The sequence below is a fragment of the Dermacentor silvarum genome, chromosome 1 (assembly GCF_013339745.2).
Source record: "Dermacentor silvarum isolate Dsil-2018 chromosome 1, BIME_Dsil_1.4, whole genome shotgun sequence".
NCBI classification, from domain to species: Eukaryota; Metazoa; Arthropoda; class Arachnida; order Ixodida; family Ixodidae; genus Dermacentor; species Dermacentor silvarum.
Genome location: NC_051154.1, coordinates 177,041,213 through 177,068,067, shown reverse-complemented (window position 1 = coordinate 177,068,067; position 26,855 = coordinate 177,041,213). Strand labels below are relative to the sequence as shown.

At 45.5% G+C, this 26,855-nt stretch overlaps 1 protein-coding gene across 4 annotated transcripts in view; it reads left to right on the top strand.

Annotated features, from left to right (window-relative positions):
• Positions 1–26,855, top strand: part of LOC119436447 (GTPase-activating Rap/Ran-GAP domain-like protein 3) — a 444,125-nt gene that overhangs the window by 385,734 nt on the left and 31,536 nt on the right. For all 4 annotated transcript variants that reach the window (XM_037703297.2, XM_037703295.2, XM_049657852.1 and 1 more), the window contains 7 exons: positions 1,021–1,132; positions 1,550–1,595; positions 7,047–7,153; positions 14,404–14,519; positions 17,820–17,924; positions 18,090–18,164; positions 19,016–19,079. In XM_037703297.2, coding sequence (XP_037559225.1) covers positions 1,021–1,132; positions 1,550–1,595; positions 7,047–7,153; positions 14,404–14,519; positions 17,820–17,924; positions 18,090–18,164; positions 19,016–19,079 — 625 coding nt within the window. The remainder of the gene's footprint in view (positions 1–1,020; positions 1,133–1,549; positions 1,596–7,046; positions 7,154–14,403; positions 14,520–17,819; positions 17,925–18,089; positions 18,165–19,015; positions 19,080–26,855) is intronic.

Sequence of the window (26,855 nt, the reverse complement as noted above, 5' to 3'; positions counted from 1 at the left end):
TATAAAGGTCATTTTTATTGCAGTTTTTGTGTCATTTGGTGTGTATTGTATTTAGTATACCAATTCTATATTTCTTTTGCTCGTTTCGTCTCACTTTATTTTTTTAATTGCTGGGTGATTTGCTTTCTGTTTTGTACTAGATTAACACTTTTCTATTGTCCAAGATTGTCTATGCAATGTTGTATTTGTACATTTGTGCTTGCACGCGAGATTAGGTGATCTGCAAACTGTTCAGCTGTTTTTGTACTGTTTCATTACTGATATCATTTTGTATATATCTGGGTGCTGTACGAACTGTTTGCAAGGATTTGGGGACTTCAGTCAGACTTTTTTTCTTTATTTCCAGCCTCCTCATGATTTGACAAGCGAATAGTAAATTGAAAGGAAAAATTAATAATGAAACTAAATGATTAAAAAATGTAGAGCGCCTGGGGCTTTTGTCTGTACTTACTAGGCGACGATGTCTGGATAGGGACGGGATTTGCTGTGGAGATAGTTGATTTTCCTACGTGTCAAAGTGAATCGCGCCTCCATGCCAGATGTGGCAAGACTAGCTTTCGAGAGTTTATGCGTGCACCGCTGGCGTACATTGCCTCGCTGCGGAGTGGTCGTTGGTCTCCGAAGAGGGTCACTGCTCGTGCACATTGGGTGTTACTGATTACTGGTGTCAAGCTTTTGTTTGCCAATTCTAAAGCTTGTGTTTCGTAAAAAAGAAAATTGTTTGTGAAGTTAAAACGAGTGTCTTTTTTGTTTAACTATAAAGTAATGTTTTGACAAATTATTCTGACTCCTTGTAAATCTAGTTGCATCTTGTCTTGTTGATTAAAACAATTCTATCTTGACTTGCTAGATGGCCTTTTCCCGCCAAGATGTATCACTTTCATCGTTGAAAGTGTAGATGTAACTGCTTTTTTTATTTTCTGCTGGAGTACTGTATGCTTTAAGCGAACATTTTTGTATGCTGTGAAATGTCTGTGCCATCCAGCAGCCTTTTCGTTGATTGAAGCGTTTTTGTTTCAGGTGGAACGAAAACGTCACATTGGGAACGACATTGTGAATATAATCTTCTTGAACGGAAGCTACGAAGACCACTGCAACTTCAAGCCATCCATGATCAAGTCTCAGTTTACTCGTATCCAAGACTGCGTTCTTTTTCTTGTGCTAAGTCTAACAAAAGTGCGCAAACAAAAGTAGATATCATTCTTAAGCGTTTATCCTTTAATAGAAGTTTGACGGTTGCTTGTTCATATAAAACACTTGAATTTTAGGTGAGCACAATTGTCCAAGCAAACGCGAAGCAACATGATTGCAAGCGAAAGTGCTGCACTTTTAGACAGCGTAAGTGCATATCTTCAGAAATCAGCCAACTAGGCGTCCGTCACTTGCGTGAATGGATTGTGCTTACACTACCGTAGGCGCTAAACTACGTCAGCACTAATTGACATGCATTGCGTCCAAATAGCGGTCATCGAGGCACATTCCTTCAGTTCTATACCTTGGCGCAATTCTTTCAGAAACACCACGGTGATCCTTTACTCTCCCAACGCAGATATTTTCGCAGTCGTGTCTTACATCCGAGAAGAGGACGCTTACAGGTAAGTTTTCTTTCATTTTTTACTTATTGAACCTGATTTTCTTAAGACAGTTGTCTTAACACCGCTTAGACTTGCTTTCAAGTTAGGTGTACTGTTTACCGTTATACATTTCTGTACCACACGCCTTCGAAGTGCGCGCGCTGCCAGAAACACCTCTCCCCTCTCACTTTAGCTTTAGCGGGCCAAAAGATGTTCATTGCCGTGGAGTGGTCCGTAGGTTGTGAAAGTCGGCGTTGTTCACTCCACAGTAGAGAGTCGGTCTCATGACACTGCAGCGTTCATATATTTGTACTGTCACAAACGACTTTCGAATCGCCATAACCATCATATTTCCGTGGTCGGAAGCTTTGCGGGTTATCAGTATGCCTCCAATGTGCACTGATTCGCACACGCTTATGCGGGCCGGTCCCGCTACCGAACGGTAAAGCCCAGACCGCACGTACGCTTGCGGATGCGCGCAAGCTCGCGTCTACGCGCCTTGCGCCTGCCGCGCCTAGGGAGGAATGGCGTAGTAGTAGTAAGTGGTTCTTGAGGAAAGGGAAAGGTTGACGCTATCTCCTGCAGCCCTAGAGGGAGCACGGCTCAGCGCCAATATGGAATGGCGGTTTGCATCCACAAATACGCGCGACATCGCGCGCATAGAGAAAGGAATTCAACAAGAGTGGACACTCCCATAGGGCCCAGCGGCCGAATTGACTGCAGCGTGCCAAGCGGTCGGCGTCGATCACCTCCGGTTTTGGTTTTGGGCGCGTGTATTTTGAACGCAAGCTAGCACGCCGGCTGCGCCCCCCCCCCCCTTTTTTTTCTGCTCTTCGTACAGAATCGGTTTATTATTTAGTAAAAATGATTGCGAACGATCTCGTAAAGTCCCTTCGAATCTGTGCTACGTGCAATTTCACAAAGTAGACGCAAGACCTTTCGTGCAATGAGGAAATATTTATTTTGCTTTATATAAAAGCTCGTTCCGCGCTTTGTGTGCGTTCGTCCAACGTTGTGACCCCACCAGGTAAGGCAGTAGTTCCTGTATGAAGCTCCACCGGACGGCACCAGCTGAAAAAAAGTAAATTACAAGCATGTTACATTTACAAGCACGTAACAGCATGTTACAGGCATGTGTCATTTTGGTATTTAGACAGGAATACTACGTGTAGAGGCGAAACGTGCGAAAGCAGTGAATGGGCGGCATTACAAACAAAAGCACTTCGCTTTTACATACATGGCGTAGAAAATACCCGGCTCATCCCAAACAATACCATAAAATATGAAAACATCTGATTTCCAAGCGTTCCCCCATTTCCGGGCATTATTTCCTGCACTTTGGCAGCACAAATACACAGGCGACTTCGCGTTTCCAAAACTTGGCCTCGGGCGACGCGACGGTACGCTACATACATAGAGACGGACGCAACAGGCACTCAAGACAAATGCGTGGGTGCAATGCCCTTTTTCAGTCCTTTAGAAGACGTAATTTTCGAATTACAAGTTTCTGATATGTTCGTCGGCGTTATATTTCGCGCGTTCTGCCGGCGCCAGCAGCACACCCCATGTTATCACTCTTGGCAATCGCCCATCGCGTTTTCAACAGGCGTGAGTACCGAAAGAAGGTATATGTTGTTGCAGAGCAACAAAAAACGTCACAGACTTGTCTCTCTAAGATTCATTACACGCCAAACTAACTTTATCACCACGGCCGAGCTGCTTATCGCCAACTGCGTCACAGCGCGCTGTGCGGCCAGCGTGCCTCAAAAGTACCCCAGAAAGTAACGAAATTACTTTTCAGTAATATCTGGGGTCAGAGAAACCGGCACAAACTTCTCCTAGCAAGATGCATTAGATCTACGCACCACGGCCGAGTTAGTTCTCGCTAACTGCGACACGGCGCCCTGTGCGGCCAGTGTGGCTCAAAAACCGAAATAAGTTACCGTAATGCCCTAGAAAGCGTCGGAAACATGTCTCAGCACAATTCATTAACTGAAATTAACTACGCCAGGATGGCCGAGCTGTTTTTCGCTAACTGCGTCTTAAGTCTCGGTCCCGTGCCGTAAGCCTAATTGCGTCGTAGACTGTGAAACAAGATTTCTCACCTTGCCGTAGTCCAATAGTGCAGTGGTGTCTTGTCCCAGTGCAGAAGGAACGCAATAATACGCCGAGAGCCCAATAAACCAGGTTACATTAAAAAAAAATAGAGAGAGAGAGACAGACGGGTCGCCGCGCGCGAGCGCTCAAACGCGCGCGCAGCCGCCCTCGCTGGCTTCGGGGGAGTGTCTGGCGGATGACGCATGTATATATCTGGCGCGTTATTGACCTGTGGCTAGGAAAGGCAAGGAAAATGTCGCAAAGCTTAAGTTCATTTATACGCAAAACGTTTTAGTTTTCGCGGCAAAGAATTAAAAAAAAATCAATGCCTGTTAACTTAAGTTCACTTTCTTTTTTTTTTTTTTTTTCGATGCTCGCGGCAGCTAACGTTCGGTGCCAAAAGTATAGCGTGACGTATGGTGACGTGTTTCTTGTTGCCAGTTTTTGCCGAATGTCCCCTCTTAGGGTGTGTTCCAATACTTGCCTTAGACGGCTAAATAGACAGCTAAGCGGACGACGGCCATCTTAAGTCTCGTTCCAATTCTCACGAAGATGTCAAAGTAGACAGCATCGCGAAGACAGCATCGAAGTCAAGAACGATGCAGGCTACTTTCCTGTCTAAACAAGATGGCGACTGAGCAGGACGTAGAAACTCGACGGGAAGGTTGTCTGCGCACACAAAAACGTAGACACGCTTTTCTATACCCTAAATGTAAGTCACATCATGTTTTTCATAGGTTCGCAGGCTAAAATACTTAAAATACCGAACTAATGTCTGCTTTTCTCAACTTTCTTTCTGTCGCCGCGAGGTGGCGGCACGTCGCAGAAGCGTCTTCCAGACGGCTCGAAACGCGTTCCATTACTTGGCCTCGAAGCTGTGTTGGCTGTCTTCGTAGACGTCAAAGTAGACTTTCTACGATGATGGAAAGAATTGGAACACAGCTATTGTTGAATTTCTTTCTCTATGGCGCGTTCACTGGCCTCACTCATAGACGCCTTGGCAGGCCCCACTTCGTATATTGTTATTGACAGTGTTTCAAAATGCTTCGATATCTATAAACGTAATTGTTTTATTTTTATAGCTGTTAGATCAGCACAAAAAGTGAAGAAGAGCACTTTCTTGCACGGTGTAAATCTGCTTCACTGAGATTTGAATGTACAGCGCCGTCTCTGCGTAGCCAGGCGCGCCGACGCGAGGCAGCCCAAGCGCGCAATAACAGGAAGGAACTGTTCACCGAGATCGCGCCGCGTTTCGACGCGTACGAGCCGTGCCGCGCCGTCTGCGCATGCGTGGGCGCGCGGATGCGCGCGTCCGCAAGCGTATGTGTGGTCTGGGCTTAAGGGTTCGTTGTGCCGCCGCGCAACGCAGGTTGCTTCTTATCGGAATTGAAAGGTCAACAGCGCTTGTTGAAAAACACTCGTAATTTTCTGTGCAATCTGTAACAAACAACTTTCAGCTTTCAAAATGTTTAAAGGGACTACGTTACTCCGTGTTCATTATACGCAATAATAAACGTAGTTCCGTGATCAAAAGTACATCTTGTCAATTTCGAGAAGACGAGTGACTATCAAAAAGTATTGTATATAAGGAAGAATAGGTTCTGGATCGCTTAACAGTACATCTGAGGCGGTGGGGCTTCAGAACCACTGGGAAGGTAAAAAATGCAAGTGTCTTTCTCTTTTCAAAACAGAATCGTTTGTTTTTCTGTTCTAAAGCTTCCAATAAATACCTATGGTGATTAGCCATTTACGAAAAAGGCCCTCTTAAGCTAGACCCGCGGACATCAAGCTTTGGGGCACTAAACAGCGTGCAGAAACCGTGACCGCGTGCAGAAACCACAAGCACGGTTTCTTTTGGAATGCAGTGACTATATTCACGACTGGCTCAAGATTCTATACAAGTTCGTATATGAACCGTAGAAGTGGTCCACCAGTTTTAACAGGGTATTCCATCGCTCATCAGGCTCTGCTGAAGGTCCGCGATCCGGGGCATCCGCTCCTGCGCTTTAGACAGCAGTGGTGGCATGTGGACTTTGTCTTTAGTCTTACAGCAGGCCTTGAATGACAGTAAATACCGCCAATAAATTTTAAAACAACAAAATGGCACTTTTCTTGCGAGGCCTCTGATTGAAAATTTGACCCGACACAGCACGGGTTTCATTTGATACTCCACACTGATTAGTTTTCTTTTCTTTTTGTGCTTATTACAACCGATATGAAGAACCGGGATATAATTCCCTACACGTGTAAACAGTTCAATCTCATTCTGTGTGTAGTCTTAGAGTGCGCGTGTACGTCACTTCAAATGGCGGTAGCTGCAAAAACTGAAAAAAAAAAAAGAACTGTTCGTTTTTTTTTTTTTTTTCCATACCGAGCTGAGATTTCTTCGTGAACTTTCCTGCAATCGTAGTAAACCAATATTTTAAAACTTGGGCGTGTCAGGTCCTTCGTCCCTCAAATTGATTTCATTAAAACCCGAGAAATGCGACTGTCGGAAAAGTTGAAGCAGGAAAGTGCGACGAAATAAAGGAAATAGTTTGTCGGTGTTAAATATAGAAGCAACCAACCAAACCGACATTTCGCCTTGTTACATGAGCCCTGCAGCATTGGCTCACTGAAATTCATATTGGTTGTTCTAGGCACTGCTTGATTTACGGAAAGAATAATTTGCTTCCATTGGTTTGCACGAGCAAACGTTATTCAGCGGAAGACGTAAACATGTCAAAAGGTTAGTTCGGACGTACATATTAAAGAGACTTCATTTCCTAAAGCGTTATGCAAGTGGCTTTAATAGAAAAAGAAATGCGATTACGAAAGGAGGCGCGAAGGCGCGCCCCTTCAGCTCCACCAAGAGCCGCTCAAATGATTCGGTGGTCTCATTACGTTTAGTCCGATGTGACCACTTCGGTAGAAATTTTGCTTGTCCACGTGCGATTCACTTTGAGAACAAAGGATGTACAGGGGGGGGGGGGGGGGGGGATATTTTGTAAGTGTCCACTTAGTGAGCTCTCCGTTTCGGCCGCCGCTGATTGGCTGGAGCTGAACCAATGAGAAGGAAACTAGCTGTGGGCGCTTGTTTTCTTCTAGTTGGTGCCCCAGCCCAGCCAATCAGCACTACAGCAGCTGACGAAATGGACGTTTACGGAGTACCTAAATACCTAATACCTAATAAATTAGTAATATACGTAAAATACCCAATATGCTTAACATACCTAATCAATGGACGTTTATAGAATACCAGAATGGAGAACCATTACATCCCGGTATTCGCTCTCTCAATCTGTTTCACTTGTGCCATCGATGACCGTGGCAGCGGCGCCCTGCGCTCCCGAAAAATGCGATACATTCTGACGCCACTATGTTTCTTCCTTACAGGTTGTCTCTGTTCTCGGAAGAGTCTGTGCCGCTGTTTGGGCCGTCGCTGCCATGTCCTCCAGTGTTCCACAACCACCAGGAGTTCAGAGAGTTTGTGCTTGTTAAACGTGAGTGAACGTTTCTGCTGAGAGATCGGGGAATACGCGGTCGCCACTTGAGACAGAAAGCGCCTATTATGTCAGTACATTTGCATTAGAGTTCTGCCCCATGACGAAGACATTTATCACCAGTAAGTCAGCTCGGCCCTGCGAAAGTGCGTGAATCTGACGGTCGAATGTCAGACATTTACTCGCGACGATTTCCCCACTGCTGCAAGCTACAGAAGTGTTGTAAATGAAAGGAAAAAGAAGCGCGACTAAAGAACTGTGGTTAGACCTGAATTTCTACGCCGAAACAACCATGTCTGTTTACAGTGAAACGCCTTCATAACAAAGGGCTCGACACCTCCAAAATGCTTCGTTATAGAGGTAACTTCGTTGTAAAAATCTCGCACCGTCCCGCTCGTAATACAGCAGGCTAAGCACGTTCAATAAAACGACACCTTTATTTGCCATGAATTCGAGACCTACAGAAATAAGTCACTAATGTTTTTGTACACACTTAGTCTGACGGAATGTGCGACTGCAGCCGACGTTCTTGCACCAAGGTTCACGACATGCTTGGTGCTGAAACCAGGAAGCGACGCAAGGTAAAGCTAAAGATCGTCAAATGTCACTATTGCCGCTCTTGTGATAAAAATTCTTAGTTAACTTACAGGCTCTTCATCACTGTTGCATTCGTTGACATTCGTGTCATTTCCTGCATAGGTGACTTTGAAGATGACGTCGGTCGTCACTTACTATTACATCATCACGTCGTCATTAACTGCAATGCATTCGTATAGCCGTCGCGCCCGCTGCTGCGTTACAACAAGCAGCGTACGACTTGAGTAATCTCTGGAGATGTGCAGCAGGGCTGTAACACTCGCTGGCATCGGCACGCTCGTCAAGTGCGTCGCTAGCGCTGCCGTTAGCACTAGCGCAGCTCAGTGGCATCTGTGGCATGCAGTGTCAGTACCACTGCGTGGCGTTCGTTGTACAGCAAGAAATCAGCCGTCGAGGATGAGCAAATTCCTTCGCTGTACAAGCAAACTTGTTTTAGTGGTCTTCGTTGTAGAGTCGCCAAAATACATATAAAAGATAGTAATTCGATTGGGACATAATTCTTATTGTACAAGTCGCTTTCGTTGTATAGGCATTGAACTGTATCGGCTACCTTCCTTTCCCTCTTCCTTTTCTTTTCCTTTTGTGCCCGCTTCCCTTCCCCCTGTGTAGGGTAGCAAACCAGGTGCATTTTGGCTAACTTCCCTGCCTCTCCTTTTCTCTCGATTTTTAAGATGTATTTGCCCATGCGGAAATAGGTGATTTGAGACACCGTAACTAGAAGCACGTCCCACCGATATAAATTGCAGACAGAATTTGCAAGGCTATAGGATCAACCTGCAGGTATCAACACCCCTTCATCCCCCCCTCTTTCTCCTCGCCGAAGCATGCTCCGCACGTGCGTGCGAACGCCTGAACGTACGCACAAACTTCTTTTCAAGCTCAGTGTTTCAACTTTTCCACAGTCCACTCTGCGGGAACTTTCTAGGGGGTCCGCGCAGACTGATAGAACGGGTCCGTTACACGTTTTTCCAGGCCACTACGTTGATCCAGTCCAAATCGAAAACTAGAGGCAGGGTTAATATTGAACCGTTCTTGAAACATCAGCTGCAAGCCAGGGGCCCTATAACGTAAAACTTTATTCCAATTTTGTCGAGTAAGAATATATATATATATATATATATATATATATATATATATATTGTGCTAAAGGGATTGCGCGAACAACTTGCGAGCAGGCCTAGGGGTATGGATGGCTATAAGTTTGAGAACCACTGCTTTGGCGAACCAACAAACAAGGATGACAACATTGTTTTTTTTTTATATGCCTGTACAAGGGCTCCTTTTAGGACTGCTGGAAATGTTTCTTTCTTATGAATGGAACTGCCGTTTCGGGAATTGCGCATATTCGGGTGCGCCGGAGCTCCAAAGAACTCACTGTTTGCTTAGGCGCGCGGGGCTGTGTGCGGCCAGCGAGCCAAGATATCGACGAGGCAGCGTCAGAAGCGATGTTTTTCAAATCAGGCTCGGGCTGTGTGCGCGGTACTCAGAGGTCATCACTCTGCTGCTGTTTAAACTCGCCTGCCTGCGCATCATGCGCCGCGTATGTGTATGTACACACGCATACGCCTCACGTGCCCGTCGCGCGATCTGCGCGTTTTGCGCATACTGCGAGACCATGGGGTGCTTGGCCTGCCGGCCAGGGCCTCAATTTAAACAGCAGCGTTCAATGTTACCTGAATTTTTTAACAGCCCGGCTGCCGCCGCTACCAGCAGTCATGCGTTTGATGTGCCCCCACGTAGCTATACTGCTAGCAAGTGCAAACAACGAAGGTGGTGGGAGAGGCAGGTGCTCTCGTGGGAGAGGTTTTCGGTGCTCTCGCGGGGGGGGGGCACAGAACTGTGGAGGCAGGTAGGTAAAAACAGGAAAGACGGCTGAGATGCGCAAAAGAAAAGGACGGTGGGCCAAGTAGTTGAAAATTACCTGCTGTGGTTAGATGTCGCATTCAGTCGAGCACAGGCTTCTCGTATAGGCTCCTTCAATGCTCGGACAGTATAGCGATGCGCGGCCTGTTTGCTCGTGTATATCGCTTGTTTTCTTTCTTTTCCCGGAATAAAAAAAAAGTTTAATATATATATATATATATATATATATATATATATATATATATATATATATATAATGCGGCAAATAACAACACTTCACTAACTATGCTTCGCAACGCCCATGGTGGTTTCGCGGAAGCCTCCGTCGTTCGTGACACCGCTCTTGTCTGTTCGGAAGATGAAAAGTGCCCTTTACTATAGGTCTCGTCGGAAATTTTTGTTATCCACTGGAAGTTGTGAAGTGTCGTCAAGCGTGCGTTCCACCGAAATAATTTTACATAGAGGTTAGTAATGGCGGAGCCAGAAGCAAGCGAAATGAAGCGAGGAGGCGGGCTGCCCGTCCCACACCCACAGCAGAAACACCTTGCCTTGATCAGCATCCGCAAGCAGCCTCGTTCTTTTTTCTTCTCCTTTTATTTGTGCGTGCTTAATTTCTTTAATCATTATTTTCTCCCCTTTTCTCCCATCGCTTATCATGTATTACTCTGGTAGCATGCCAAGCCTCTCCAGTTAACATTAAAGTTTCTTTTCCTCTCTCACTTTGTCGTCAGTACATAGTATCCTACAGCACATGTGTTTGTAGGGGCTTAACATCAGGTTCTATAGCGTAGAACCTGATGTTACGCCCGAAAATGTGCCTCGATCCTACACCTGTCCTCAGCTTAAGCGAACCACGGCAAGCATGTATGGACCAGTCAACAGACTGGACGCCACTTCTAGTCGAAAACTGGTACGAGTCCATTATAACTAATACCTAAATTCAGTAGAGGTCCACTGAAAGGCTTATGTAGCTGCACAATGGCTTCTGTATCATGAACGTTTTCAAAATAACGGGCGCATAATGGCCGAGCTCGCCTGTCGAACCTTGTACTTGTAATGCTGCCGAATAGCGGGCGTAAATAATTAGTAGCCTTGGTTCCTATTTATAACGCCCTCATTTATTACTGCGGAATTCAAAATAAAAACACCCTGGATTAAAGCCCCAAAACAAAGACGCTGTTCTTGCCAGACAAGATCTATATACGTTTGAGGTATCTAGAACCCTTGCACGAGCATCTTTATGCCAGTGCATTGTCATATTTCGCTCAATAGCTGCTATTTCAATCGTGAATAAAAGCGGCATGCTCTTCTCCACTGCAATGCCCACGAAATATATGCGACTTTATTCTTCTCTTTAATTGAGTGTAGCATCGCTATAAGCATGCGAAACGATAAATGCTTGCATCTTTATTTTGCTCTGACTGAGCAATGCTAAGCACGTCAACATGTTTCACGTGCTGCGCAAAACTCGCCATCTTTCATTTAACTCTCCATACTTGGATTTATACCGCCCTTAGCGCGCGGTTTTCGAAACACCGTTTGTCACCGAAGTGCATTCGACGCGTTCCCGAGGATATTAAAATCTACTCAAGCTTGAAGCGCAACGTACGCGCAGGGGCTGCCGTTCCCGCGTCGCTGTACTCGCATCGTATGCTACACGCAGCCACGGTTCTCCGTAGCGTTCGCTGCGTGCGGCACGTACACAATGCCAGTGCGACGACGGCGGGGGGTGGCCGGGGAGTGGCAGTCCTTCCATACGTGACAGAATTACGCGACCACGCGATCCGAGTCTGGTGTCTGAGGTGTCTACACCGAAGCCATCCTCGCTAGCGGTCGCTCGCCGCGACGTGACCAGCTCTCCCGCGCGCGCACTGTTTACCGCTGAACGCGCGGCGGCGTCAGCAGCGGCACGCGAATGCCCGACCGTGTTCACTCGCGCGGCGCGCTTTTCGTGTTCTTGTTGCACCACATGGCCTTCTCTGATCGTTTACTTTTATTTTACTTCGCTTCGTCGGGCCCTTTTTTACGTTCGCATTTTGTTCGTATACCACTGTTGCTTTTCGCAGATATGACAAATTGCAAAGAGCCGCGACCCATTTTGTTTTTCAATTCTGTTGAACGTGAACTCCTCCCGCTCTGCGCAGCTTCGACGACTTCCCCGAGCACACTTCTTTTTTCATCCCCCTCCTTTTGTTTGTCGTTTTTTTTTTTTTTTTTATGAAAGGTTCGTAGGCGTCGGAAAATGAGGAGCTTCAGCTGCCCTAAGGCTTCGTTGTCGTCGTCATGTGCAGGCAATCAAGTAAAGAAGAAGGTGCAGGTCCCGAGATTTCGCCGACAGCGGAGAATCACGTCTGGGGTTTGCGTGCCTCTCGGAGTTCTTAGCATTTCCCCTTCCCGCAAATTGACTTGACTGCGTGGGGCCGCGCCATGGCCAGAATTTGTCGCTTCGTTCGGGGCGACAACTCACTCCATAAGCGGACGCCGCGTGACTGACATGTGTAGTGCGAAAGTCGAGTACAAAGTTGGTTACACTGAAAATCACACTCTGGAACCCACAAATGCTTCCTGCCTCTGTCAATCGTTATATGCCGAAAAATGAGATACGAGAAGCACTTTCCCACTCTCTGATCACCTCGCCAGTTCGATCTACATCTCCTCAATGGCCAATTACGAATTGAATAATAATTAATTATGCTTATATACAGCTCATATTACAGCCGATTTCACAAGCCTAAATTACGTTTTTCCTTTCTCGAGTCCTTATTTGCCACTTCTGATAGAATGAATGCGCACCGATTGTTTCTCTGTCTGTCGCCAACATCGCAGAAATTTGAAAGCGTACCGCGGATCCTGAACACGCTACACCATAATTACGCCAACAATATTGGTGTGCAGATTGATTCATGCTACATTATTTCGGCTTTCAAATATATAGGTCCCATGCAGAAAATCCATCGGTGACCTTCAGCTCCGGCTCTTTTCAGTATACTTAGTGGACCCTGCGAATACAAACCCTTCAAAAAAATTTTTACAAAATATGCAGACTGACCGTAGATGTTCGAACCTATGCAGGAAGTAAAGCTTCAGTGATATCCCGGCCACGGCGGCCGCATTCCGGTGGGGGCGAAATGCGAAAACACCCGTGTACTTAGATTTGGGTGCACGTTAAAGAACCCCAGGGGGTCCAAATTTCCGGAGTCCCCCACTACGGCGTGCCTCGTAATCAGATCGTGGTTTTGGCGCGTAAAATCACACAATTTAATTTTAATTTGAAGCTTCGGGGAAACCCTTTGTAGTAAATCCTCTACAAATAACGGCGATGCGTGCAATTGTGTTCACTTTCATCCTATGCAGTGTCCAGTCTAATGGACTGTTTATGTTTATCTGTTACACGGCTCACAAGTTATGCCAAAATTAACACAGTAATTCAGGCGGGTGCGCAAAGTGAGACATCTATGCAGCGATGTCACGAGCTCTAAGGCGATGTATCATGCTTGTCGAGGAAAGAAATGTGATTGCAGGTGTACGCACAGATAAGTATTACACATATCTAGCTACATTTAATAATTCATTACCTTTCGTGGCACATTTTCATTCTAGAGGATTCGCCAAGAATGGGCGCACATCCAGTGGCACATACCGAAGGGCTAAATAAAAAAAATCAAAGTAAATCAAAGAATCAGTTGAATATGATGCGCTATTCCAATAAGAAGTATGTGTGCTTAGAAATAACTGAGCCCACATTATATGTTCAGGCTATATGTAGGCATTTATTTTTATTACCCACAACAGAGGTACGCTTACTGGCACAATTATGTCGGCCAACATACAGAGGTTTGTCGGTACTTGTATTCGGAGCGCATATATATATGAATGAGAAGAAAGGAAATCGAATAGCCCGATTTATATATATATATATATATATATATATATATATATATATATATATATATATATATAGTAGTAACTGGATTTTTCAATGGGCCAAGCGTATTTAGAAGAAAGTTCCAGTGGCTTAGCTCGGCTATGCCAGGATATAAGTAGCGTTAGCAAAGGTTCAGCTGATTATTCTTAGCTCTTAGCTTTCCTTGTTGTCTAGATTGTCAGTGATTAGCTTGATTGTCATGCTTACTGCTGCTCCAATGACACACACGCGGTATACGTATTATGTGGCACATGTATTCATTCCTCCTACGCTCAACCGCTAATTGCCAGGCAACTACTTCGGGATCCGATGAGTCAAGCTTCTCCGTTCTTCTGCGCTGTTGAGCAGCATTTGCGCTCTCCTTCTCCATGGCTATACCACACTGGCAAACGCCAGTCAGAAGCGCAGCGGCTCCAGCGCAGTGTCAGACGGCGACTGCCCAGCGAGCGCGCGCCGGCGCCAGTGCGTCTACCACGGCTACGACGTCACTCCTCTGGAATGCGCAGACCGGCGGCGGTGAGTCGCGCGCGGCGGCGGCGGAGTGCGCGAGAAGTGCCGGCTCCGGTGGCTCCGGTGCGCAAGCCGTGCGACATCACTGATCCTTGCGCATGCGCAGCACGGCTCTTGATGTGCCGCGCGAAACGGGCTTGGCTAGGCCAGTGTAGCTAACGCTACAAAATCAGAAGCACAACTTCGCGGTTATCTTAGGTTTATTTACCCAACAGTTTCGGTCGGTGGACCTATATATATATATATATATATATATATATATATATATATATATATATAAACCAGTGTGTGTGTTGTTTACGCAATAGTCGTAATTCCGCGTGAAGAGTGAACATCTGTGCTTGGCTTGTCGCAGTGATCAATGGTGAGAAGGCGGCCTTCAACACGCCAATCTTCGCCCAGAAGCGGGAGAGGACGCTGGACATGCTGATCAAGGACCTCTACAACGAGCACATGTCGGAGAGCAGGACGGTGAGCCGCCCTTCACACGTGCTCATCATGAGCGCTTCCTGTTTTCCCGATTTCCACTGGCTATTATAGTACGCAGAACTGCTCGAGGAAGCGCTGGCGGCGAACGCTATGCACTGAAGGCGCGCTTTCGTGTAGAAACGCGGCCTCTTGCGTGGGCCGATCTTCTGTTAATGTTTCGCACTTTCAATACTTCAGTCTGAGTAGATTTAACATAAAAGGCATGCGCTGTCGGTGTTTTGTTTCGTGGTATGTGTTTGTGGGCTGTTATTCGCAACATTCCGAGGAATATCTTTGTAAAGAACGTAAGACAAGGTATGAGCAACTTTAGTGATAGAAGAACTTCAGTGGCGTATAGAATATATAGGGCAATTTTCGTTCACGGGGCGCCAACGCCGGCTATGGCTCCGGAAGCCGACACCGGATTTTCTGCGACACGGGGCCCTTAACGCTCTCGCGTTAATAAGCATATGAGCTCCGGCCGGTTCTTTTGAGGAACCCCCGATCCAAATGCACGACATCCTCGAAAACCAAAGAAACGAGAGACAAAAATACAGCTACCCACATCCCGACCTTACGGGGGAACAGGTCAGGGACTGGCGCCTGCATACAGGCAAACACATACCCGCATCTTCAAATACTTGGTAAGATGCACCCTGTACCCTATAGGAGTACGTGTCCTTGGTGCGGGGAGCGACCAACCCTTGCTCACGCAACGTGGATGTGTAAACTATGGCCTCCAAATTCCAATTCACCCCTTACGGCGCAAATGCCAAGTAGCAGGCAGTGAGAGCTTTGGCTTTCTAGCGAAGATCTAGAGAGCCAGAGAGCTCTTCTCGATCAAGCCCAGCAAGCCGCAGAGACCAGTGGAGCCCTGGACTGAAGGACCCACCCACCGCCTAAAACCCCTAAGAGAAATAAAGTTTATACTACTATAATAGGCAGCCTAAAGAGTTGAAAGAAAAAATTGCACACAAGGAATAGTCAAGCGCTGTCCCTTCTGGACCAACCCGTCAGTTAAAGTAGGTGATGTGAATTACGTTTAAATAGCGGTTGCACTTATACAGTTTCCTATCATGTGGCAATCTGGTTTGAAGGGTCCAACACTCCAGGACGCTGACGTTATCCTGTGCATGTATATTGAGGAATTAGCTTCAACAAGCTCCAAATTGATTCGAGCATAACCGAGCTCATAAGACTTGCAGCTCATAGGACTTGCAGCTCATAGGACTTGCAGACAGGCTTTTCCTTAAACACACCATTAACTCAGGAATTTATTTATTCACTCAATCATTGAACATCTTGTCAATCGTTGTCGTAGTTAATAACTCTCCTTCGGATCTCGGTGCATTATCCCAGCCCTATTATTCCTATGCACTTTATGGCAGATCAACCGTAACCGCTAGACTTAGTCAGCCAAGTTTAGTGTGGCAAGATACCAGCACTACGACGGTTTTTAGACATGTAAAGCAAATGAACTCCGCTTTGTTGTAAGCGTGATATACCGGGTAATTACGCTTAACTGTGGTCGGCACGAGCTCAGGTGGCCCCCTCTACCCACAAAGGCCAAGTCGTCTTTCTTTTTTTTTTTTTTTTTTTTTTTTTTAGAAAGCATGACATCTAAAAACTGTCGCTTTTGGGGTTCACCTACTCGCGGGCACTGTAATGCTTATGCATTCAAGCCGATCAACAATAGTTTTTTCAGTAACAGCAATTACTTCGTTGTCAATAAATTCATTCTTTCAAACTGGCATCCTTATCTCGCTCACAAATCCACTAATGATATTTCGTAGTTTCCCAATCATTAGACGCATTGTGCATGTGATTCGTTGGCGTGCGTGCAATGTATAGTGAATCCGCGCGCAGGTAGCTGCGTTGTTCAGTGCTCTCAGTCACTGCAGCTGCCTTACAGTCACGCACCACCCTGCACAGTTCAGGGTCCGCGCACGCACGCACGCACGCACGCACGCACGCACGCACGCACGCACGCACGCACGCACGCACACACACACACACACACACACACACACACACACACACACACACACACACACACACACACACACACACACACACACGCACACACACGCACACACACGCACACGCACACACACGCACACACACGCACACGCACACGCCCGCACGCACGCACAAAAAAGAGTTCTTATGCTAATACTGTTCGTAAGAGCCATTCAATCATGATGTCGGACATAATAATATCGAAGGTGGTGATACAACGTCTTTGTGAAATACTTGGTGAATTCACAAAAAGCTTGGTAAATTTGGCCCCTTATTAAGAATTTGCACGAATTTTGATTGTGTAAAATGCGAGTGAAGTTGAGAAGAAGTCGGAGGCTCCGAACCTCAGTGAGGCCGACCGTTAGGCGTGGGAAACTAACTGCCAATCAAGCGCGGCGCCACACTGCCCTTACCGTTATATACTATCATATTTTTTTACAGCCTACGTACGTGCGCTTATCATTAACAGTATTCGCGATTGCCTTCCTTATCTAGTTGGTGGAAACGAGTGCACATACGGGTTAAGGAAAGCCGCGAGAAATTGCGCTGAATGCCGCATAAGCATGCATTCACATATTCATTAATGTATCTGCTGCTGTGTTAAATGGCAATATGTAACGTTAACGGTAGGTTTGCGAACAATCGTCGGTTGCACCAAAGATTCAGCACAAATTTTATCTTTTTCATCGTGAGCTCACACATGCGGCCTGCAAAAGGCCATTTTGACAAGCAATTTTCGGAGTCATTTAAGTGTATTTAAAACTTTAAAAATCTGTGGCCGAATTCACGAAGCTTTTTGCTCGTAAGAGCTGTTTGCCATTGCCCAGCAACCTTAATTGGCTAATAATATGTTCAACATCATGATTTTCTGGCACCTGCTCCTGCAAACAGTTCAAGTGTAAGAACCTTATTGTGAATACTGGTCCTGTTATTGACTGTCGGCCATGTTTTCAGATGATTGAGTTGTACAGGGTCCTCCACTTTTAGGGGAAACACCCGGTTGGCATTGAAGCGCTCATAGCACCTTAATTTGGACATGAAATCTAGCAGACTGATCTTTAATTAACGGAAATATTTTATTAATTGAATAATCGTTGTATAAGGCACATTTACGCCATGAAGTAGAAGGAATGCTCAAGTTACTCTTGCTTAAATGCTAATGAAGTGTTTCCCCTAATAGCCAACGACCCAGTACATATTGCAAAGAACTAGGGCTGGTTCTTGCACCAGGGCAGCTTCTTGTTGAAGAACGTTGGTTAAAGCTACGTGTATTTCTTTTGACAGAACATGCTGAACAGGCGTGCATTCAGTGACGTGTTGCCAGAGACACCCAGAGGTTCGCGTCGCAAGGAAGAGGCCAGACAAGTGGAGTTCGTACGGATTGGACAGGTCAGCCACGTGCGGATCAATTCTCTGGCGCCAGTTTCTCTCTGCTCGATCGCCCCTCCCCCCACCTTCTTTTTTTTTTGTCTTTATGTGGTTGCTAGCAATTGAAACGTGCCTGTCTGTATGTTTCGATCCCTTAGCAGTGCTTTGTTATCCTTCTTTTTTTAGGCCCTGAAGCTGGACACCATTGTAAAAGGGGATGCTCCCACCAGTCTCGCCACAACTAGTCTCTTCAAACGAGAAGTATGCAGTCGGCTTTTGTCTATTGTACTACACAAAGCTGTGATTTCCAAGCGAACAGCCTTTGAACGTTCGTGACCGCTCTCTCAGTGCACACTTTAAATCGCTCTTATCAGCGACCAAAGAACGATATGATTTGTCATACGGATAGCGATATAATAAACTATTACACATGCGAAATTTTGAGCATGTGGAATGAATAGAAGAGCCATAATTGCTACATATAAGCTAATTGAAAGCCAAGTGAAGCAACGTCATTCGCCGTGAGGCTTTCAGCGCAGCAGTCATATTCGCCGTCCCTCTCACAAAAACAGCTCTTTGCTGTCCCGAATGTCACTCAACAAAGTGTAGTCGGCATCGGGCCATTTTTCGTGCATGTCGTGCCTTTGTCACCATGCCGTAGTTTCCGCCATCGTCGTGCAGTGAGATGCTTTGCGTAGTAAATAACTTACGGATACAGCCGGCATTTTGTAGCGATGCCTTTACGGTAATAATGCCTTTTCGCGCTTATCGCGCTTTCTCAGTGGTCAGAGCGACGGTCCGCTCGCGTTATCAACGGGATCAGCCGGCCGTGAGCGGTGGATGATAAGACTAGTATAGAATAAGTCATAAGGCATCGCTACAAAATCGCGCCCCAAAGGAGCCTAAGTCTGTGCCTTTCTTGATGCATACTTCATTGCCAAGTGCTTCTAAAAAGCTCATGCTGGTGCGTATTTATTATCTTCAATGGTGTGCTACACACTACGCCAGCGCAGGGAAGGAGACTGTGCTCGTACTGATAGCACTTTCGTCTGCAAATTTGTTTTAAAAAAAAGCTTTTTTTTAATTTTATTCTTTTATTTTTCTTTGTACAGCCTTGGGAACCCCAGTGCTTCTACCCAGACTTCCCTCACGATATCGTCTGTGGTGACTCCTGGGGTAAGTGAGCCTATACACTTGTCTTTAGCGCCCTCGTTTGCTTTTGAACTGTTTGTTTTTGCTTGCTTCTTGCCAGAGGGTTGATGTTTGAAGCCTCAGATGCAGAGCCATTTTACCATATTAACTCGAAAATAGACACCCTTTCTCTGGAAATCTCGGGGCACTCGAGCTAGGACATGGTCCATGTAATAAAATCGCGTTTACCTTCATTACCTTACTTTCTTAAGTAAAGCTACGAAAGGAAGAGGGATCCTTAGAATCCTGAGGGGAATCGGCGCGATTTCGTTTGAATGCAGTAATGTGAATAGACTGCTTCGCTCTCTTCAGGAAACAAAATACAAGGTCGAAATGGTGCATGACAGCACCTTGTGTTCTACAGTTGTATATTATGTGTGTATGTTTTGCCCTGATTGCGAGCTTGGTGATTCGTTCTTCCCTCAGGGACAGGCGTTGTTGTTGGGCGACCAGTCTTACGTGACCTTCACTTTGAGAAGAGCTCGTTTCTGCCAATATTTTGTCATCTATCGATATTTTCACTTGAGAAAACATATCTTAGCTTAATTTCTTCGGCGCAATCTTTAAATACCACCTGTACGATGTTAAGTTATCGACGAAGCTGGATTAGGAAGCCTTGCAAACGCAGTGGAGACGCAGCTTTTCAGAATGACTCGTTAGGCTAGTTGGTGCACAGTAGTCAGAAATAGAATGTGCAGCACCGACAAGGACGCAAAAAACGGATACAGACAAGTGACCCACGTACGCGTGAAAGAGACGCAACGCTCAAGTCTATACAAACGTCGAGTGATCAGCGCAGGAAACAGCCACACGCTTAACAGGCTTATCACCGTCCGGTACATACTTGAGGACTCCAGCGGCTCTCGTGTACGATGTTGTTGTTTTTTTTAAGATATCACACCTGTGAAACTCTTCCTATAATAGCTGAACTGGGAGTATCACGCTATCCGCGCGAAAATTTGCCGTGCTATAGGTTGAGTTTATGCCATGCTAACATATACAAAAAGCCATCCACCAAGCACCTTTCCGGACCTACGGTATCATTCACCAAGAATATAATTTCCTTGGCAAAGCAATGCTCCTCGCTGTAACCTGGCTACGGCACATAAATGTAGTCGCGTATCGCGTATTGGTAGTTCTGCGTAGCGAACGGAAGGACGAAGCGTTTGCCTCTGGACTCGGCTTAAAACACGCCAATATCCTAAGAACGCCAACGTCTACTGTAAATTCATATAAATATTAAAAATTACCGCAAGTTTTACGATCGTTGTCTTCATACTTTACTTGGTTGAAAAGCAAAACTCGCGCCAGCTGAGCTCGAGTATACGCATGAACGTTGTGCGATACGTATTTAGTGGTGCCGCGTAATTCACGCGTAGAACGATAGCATCCGTTGAGCGTTACGTTTGTAGGAGCATTGCTCCGTTTTCTCGCTAAGCCCGAAAGTTCGATTGCAAGAAATGTCCCTAGGGCTTGTTGCTGCGTGCTGTATACATCAAATAATAATGATCCGTAATGAGCCTGTTTGTGCGAAACGTATTGTTGCAACATCTTCGGCGTCGGAGACATGATGCCCGACGTGTCTCGCTTGAGCACGTGCCCGCTCAAGGCTGATTGTTTTCCTCGTGCCCGAGAGCACCAAAACGCGCCACTTATAATTGAACGGAATCACGCTATCTCTGCCGTTGCCCTCGAGCAATTGCACTTTATTTGCGATAACCGCTATTCATTCTGAACCTTTCTTCTGATCAGACCTTCATATTAGCCGTTCCATTAGCAAGAAGATCGCACTCAGAGACTCTACACTTGCGATGTGCCTCAGCACAGTGTACCTTTCTTCTTTATGTACAACCAGATACTACATGAAGGCCCTACGTGCGAGCACATGAAGAGTTACGAATGTATTGGATTGTGTCTGTGGCGAATGCTTCATGGTGGCGTACACCTAACGCCTTCCTCGTGTTAGTATTATTTACGATACATATTGCACTAGAGTTGCCATTCATCAATTCTTAGATGCTTCAACTGAATACAATAAAATATGATAAATTCCATACAGTCGTTACCAAATGGCACTAGCCAGACAACTTTCTAGAAATTACGGGATGCATATATGAGAAGTTACTGTCACTTTTTTTTTTTTTTTGGGGGGGGGGGGGTACATTTTCCTATTTTAGACAAACGTAAGAGTAGATAAGATACTTTCAATATATTTTATTTGGTTGTATTATCAGGATAACAACTTGTAACATTTCGACTCATTTTGTTTGGTCGTTTATTGTTCCACATGCTGAACCAGATCTTGACGCATCGCGGGAACAGCTCATCCTTTCGTCTGCAATAAACTTTCACTTTTGCTTGAAGACCAGTGTTTTCTTAGTAAACACATGCGAACGCGGGTCCGTTCAAGTCACAGGCTATGCATAATCATCGTAATGACTCTGATAAGCTAGACAAAAAGTAACGAAATTGGCTTAAGTGCCCTGGCCTCTGCCGCCAGTGTACACAGGTCAAGACACTTGTCTAGAACGCGCTGCTGAAAAACAGAGCTGCTTCCGACGCATTAGGCGACCAGCTGGGCGACAGGATACAAGGCATCTCATAAAGGTAGCTGTGCATAGTCACATAAGCCGGCTTCGTAGAACGTGTTATCGCTAATATCGCCAGTACAGTCCGGAGAACACATCACTAATTCTAGACAGGTGTATTGACCTCAGCACCAGATTACACCCCTGGTTGCAGTAATATTCCTGTTAGTGAGCTTAAAAGCTCGATTCTCACGTATCTGATGCTGTTCGATTGAAAAGATCCAACGATCATGCCAGATAGTCGTAATCCACTTATCTGAAAATTTTATCGCCGAAGAACACCTAATCACGATGAAAGCATTAACTTGCTCCCGCTCTTGTGAAAGACCCACTAGGTTTGAAAGACTCGAGCCTATTAAATTTCGCCTCATGTTGGTGTTCTATTGCGAGTCAAATATTGCTGGTCGAACATTCACGAGACGTGTAAAATATAGCAAACTCAGAGAGAAAGAGAGGGGAAAGGAATTAGAAAAGGCAGTGTGGCTAACCAGAACGGAATATCCGGTTCACTATTCCTCGCAGAGGGAGGAAGAGAAAGTGAACTAAGCATAGGAGGAAGCAAACAGAAAGAGAGACAAGCGAACAACATATACATTGACGCACGAGAGCAAGCAAACTGCATTGTCGTCTGTACAGGTCGATCAACCTCAAGAACATCTGTAGCGACTTTGCTGCGACTGCTCGAGGATCGGCTGCTCCGAAAGCTACCGGTAGCCGAGAAGCTAGTGCCCGTATCTTTGTAATTGAGTGAAGTCAGTGGTCTAGAACGTGCTCGGGGGTAGCTGTTCTATGCAGTGTTGTTATCAACCATGGTGCAGAAAGCAAGCGGTTTGTTTAACCTATTCTGAGCTATAGTCGACGAAGAACGGCTGTTTCCCTTCACGACAGTCCAGGTGAAGTCGGAGTCCGGCGAAAATGTCGGAATCGTGCAGACGAAAACTTCGCTTGTACAACATTAACGGTCGCATGTCAGCGATATGTCCATCGTATGCGGGCCTGGGAAGTTTGCCTGCTGCATCACTCCTTCACAGTGGACGCATTTCTACACTTTCCACATACTATTCAGCCTAATTAAGAAAAACAGCGGCCTTTTTGGTTCAACAAATCGGAAGGGCCCATGTCAATAATGTTCCCACCAACGGTTGCTAGTGCGTGTGTTATTTTATTTATTTATTATTTATTTGTTTATTAGAGACCTGCATCGCACCGTAGGGCATTACAGGTTGTAGACTTAACTAGGTACATGAACAAATTATTTCAATGCGTGGAAAATAACATCATTTTCTGCGATTTATACAATGCTCGATGGCAAACTGTTCCAATCTCGAACAGTTCTAACAAAAAAGGAATAATGGAAGACGTCACCCCTACAAGAAAATTCCCTGACCTTCAAACTGTGGTCCAGTCGCTTAGATATGTAATGGGATGCCTGGATATATTGTTCGTGGTTTATGCCTGTTTTAGAATAATAAATGTCGTGAAAAAATTTTAATCTGATATGCCTTCTACGATCCTTCAGCTCTTACCATTTAAGTTTATGTTTGCTTTCTGTCATGCTAAGCTGCCGGCTATAGTTACCAAGAATAAATATAACTGCCTTATTCTGGATTTTTTAAATTTATTTATAAGCTCAGATGTGTGTGGATCCCAAAAAACACATTCATTTTGAAGTATTGAATGTACATGACTGAAATACAGCTGCGTTTTTAAGTTACTCGATAAATGACTAAAATTGCGCTGCAAGAATCCCAAAACTGGTGCTGCCTTATTTCCAATATAGTTAACATGCTTGTTCCATCGTAAGTCAGAAGTAAAAAAGACGCCTAGATATTTAAATTCCTTGCTTATGTTTATAGTAAAATCATGAATTCTATAGCTATACGGATGATTAGCTTGTTTTCTTGTGAAGGTGACGTGAACAGTCTTATTTATATTTAGTGACATATAGCAACGCACACACCAGTCTGCTACAGTATTTAAGTCAACTTGCAAGATTTGTGAATCGGAAATGGCATCTACGACTCTATGAACAACATAATCATCGGCAAACATCCTGAATGAAGATTGTATATGAATTGAAATATCATTCATGTACAACAAAAACAATAGTGGCCCCAACACTGAGCCCTGGGAAACTCCCGACGTAACTGATGCACATTGTGAAGATATACCATTCAGAACAACAGCCTGTTTCCGCAATGACAAATATTGGGCAATCCACGGTATTATTTTACCATCCAAGTTATAAGCTTTTAATTTGGAGAGTAGGAGACTGGGTGCGACTACATCAAATGCTTTACGGAAATCTAAGAAAACGCAGTCCACAACTTGTTGCTTATCAATGCCGTGGCTAAATCGAGAATAAACTCTACCAACTGTGTCTTGCAAGATAAAACCCGCCTGAAACCATGTTGGTTGGGGCTTAGGAGATTATGTTTAGTTAAATGGACCATAACGCAACTGTATATTACATGCTCTATAATTTTGCAGGTTATACTTGTTAAGAAAACGGGCCTGTAATTCTGAACGGAGTTTCGCACACCACTCTTATGTATGAGCAGGACTCGCGCTTATTTCCAATCATCAGGCATGTCGATTTCATTGAGGGACTTCTGGAACAACCGGGTGAAATAAAAGCATAACGCGTCCGCACAATTCCTTATGATTAGCGGCAGGAATGTCATCAGGGCCGCATGCCTTAGCCTGGTTCACATCTTTTAATAATTTACGGATACCATCGACACAAAAGGTGACTTCCGGCATGCGGTCTATTTCAACAGGTAATTCCAAACAGACCGTACGTGAGCTAGACGGCAAAAACACAGATGAAAAATAACGGCTAAAAATTTCAACTTTAGACTCATTATCATGAATAATTATTTCATTCTTGAAAGTTTCATTCTTAATTGTTTGCATTCTTGTTCCTGCATTCGTCTCGATTAGACTAAGCGTGTTTGTAAATTTAGTGCGCAACCTTAAGTGAAGTTTTTCGGCGTGTTCGTGGCACATCATGCCAAAGTGGGCTAGAAGACTGAAAAATTTGAGGAGGGTTTCTCTCTCGACAATGTGAGCCGAAATTCGAGCATAAAGTGTTAATATGGCCCACGCCGTAGGGCACGGCTGTGCTTCTGTGCAGCTGCTCTCGAATCGGAGAAGACGTCCATTTTGAATGCGGTTCCTGGCTAATCACACAAACTGCGTCTCGATTATCTGCAAGATCCGAAGCCATCGACGTTGTCAGACATCACATATCGGTGGTGTCGGTCATCGCAGAGAAGCAAAAAGCTCCGTTAGATATGCTGAGGGTAGACGTACTGCCAATACGTCTACCCTCACTGATATTACTATCACTGTAATATGCATGTTTGTCATCGTATTTCTCGTGAAAGAAGCATGTAGAAAGCTGTTTTGGGGGACGGGGACTGAAAGTTGTACTCATGTCCGAATTCCTGTTTTTGTAAAGTTCTTGGGGAGGCTTCAAGAGGGGTTGTCATCAATGAGTACTGCGAGTCTGTGGCACATGGGGCAAGCGACAGTTTTTTATATTGATAGATATGACTTAGCACGCGAAACAGCGCAAACGAAAAGCGGACTGCAAGAAACGACAGGGGGCAAGCGCTGACTTTCATATTATACATTCACATGGTGAATGTAAGCGCTTGTTTTGAAAGGGAAAATTGTCATCCGCCCGAATGTAGCACGAAGCTACAAAGGAATCCCACACAGGTTTCTCAGAAAGAAAGCCTTGTTTCTACCCCTGGCACGCTATTTTAGTAGAAACAAATGCCAACTCGCAACAGATTTCTATAGCTTTATACGTACAGTCTTATACATAGATGAAACCGACTAGATGTTGTTAGCAGGCCACGTGAAAAAGTCTCTAGTATATTTTGTATCCTTTTTATTAAGAATTTTAGTAGTTATTAATTAACTAACTTCTCAATAACATTACGGCCAATATCAATAGGAGGTCCCGAGAGTATATTTGGAAACATCGGTTTAAGCTTGCGGCGCTCTATTTTTAGTGTAGCTGTCTTTTCTGATTTCCAGAAAAAGCCCACACAATATGAATTAAGTCAACTAGACCTAAAATCATCCCAACAAAATCACCTCCAACCCACGAACAGAGCGTAATTCGAACATTAAATTATAGCGAACTAGCGACCAAAGTATAGAAAGGCTACATGAGCAATGCATACAGCTGAACCTCCAGCACTGCGAAGGAAAGTGGTATCATGTCAATCACCCATAACAATTTCTCAGTTTAGGCAATTTAAATAGTGTCACGCAAAACCTGGTCCGTCTCCCAACTCGGCAGAATTAACAGTCGCTCGCAAGGTGTTTGCAACAAATCAAACTTCATTACCAACGCAAGAACACATGAACACAGAATACAGTTACAACATAGGACCCAAAAACCTGTAAAACTCAACAGTTGTCAAAACTGCCCTTCGGCGTTGCTTCTACAAAAATCTCCGCAACCCATACCGTCCACAACGCATGCTTTCCTCGAACTTAACCGTCCACAATTATCAGAGCATAATCGCCGAAGTGAAGTCCGCGATGTCCTTCATGGCACCTTCACTCAAGTGGCCCGCGAACTCCTGGCTCTCGTCGCATGTTTGAGGTGGACGCGGGCCAGACGAGAAGCCGTGCGCTGGTCCTGGTTGTCGACGGCGGCGCCTCACCGAGTCATGACCTCGGATCGGACTACTTGGGTGACGCCAGGTACTGGGGTGGTACACAGACCAGCGCGCCAAGGCCTTGTCGATGTTGCTGGGACGCTGCAGCGCTGATACGTCTGATCTTCTCCGAAGCCCATCTGCTTTTGTGCCACTCGTGCTGCTACGTTTTCTTTTCACGAACGCTCCATTTAGACGCCGTGCTTTTCATCTTCTTCGTCTTCAGAGTGATAATTTCTGTCGTCTGCTATTGCCAATTCTGACTCGTAGGTACTTGAGTTTCTTTTTATAGCGCAGCTCATAGACGGCCGTTCCTGGGTTGAACGTCACCGTCCCTCGGCGTAACCGCGCGAACGCGCTCGTGCCACTGCTCGCGCGTTCGCCGTCGTCTTCGTCTGCAGCTGGCTCCGATGCCGCTCATTATGCCAGCGTTCCCACATGCCTCTCCCTCTGCGAAGGCGCTGACGGCCCTGGCCCACTGCCAGTCGGTG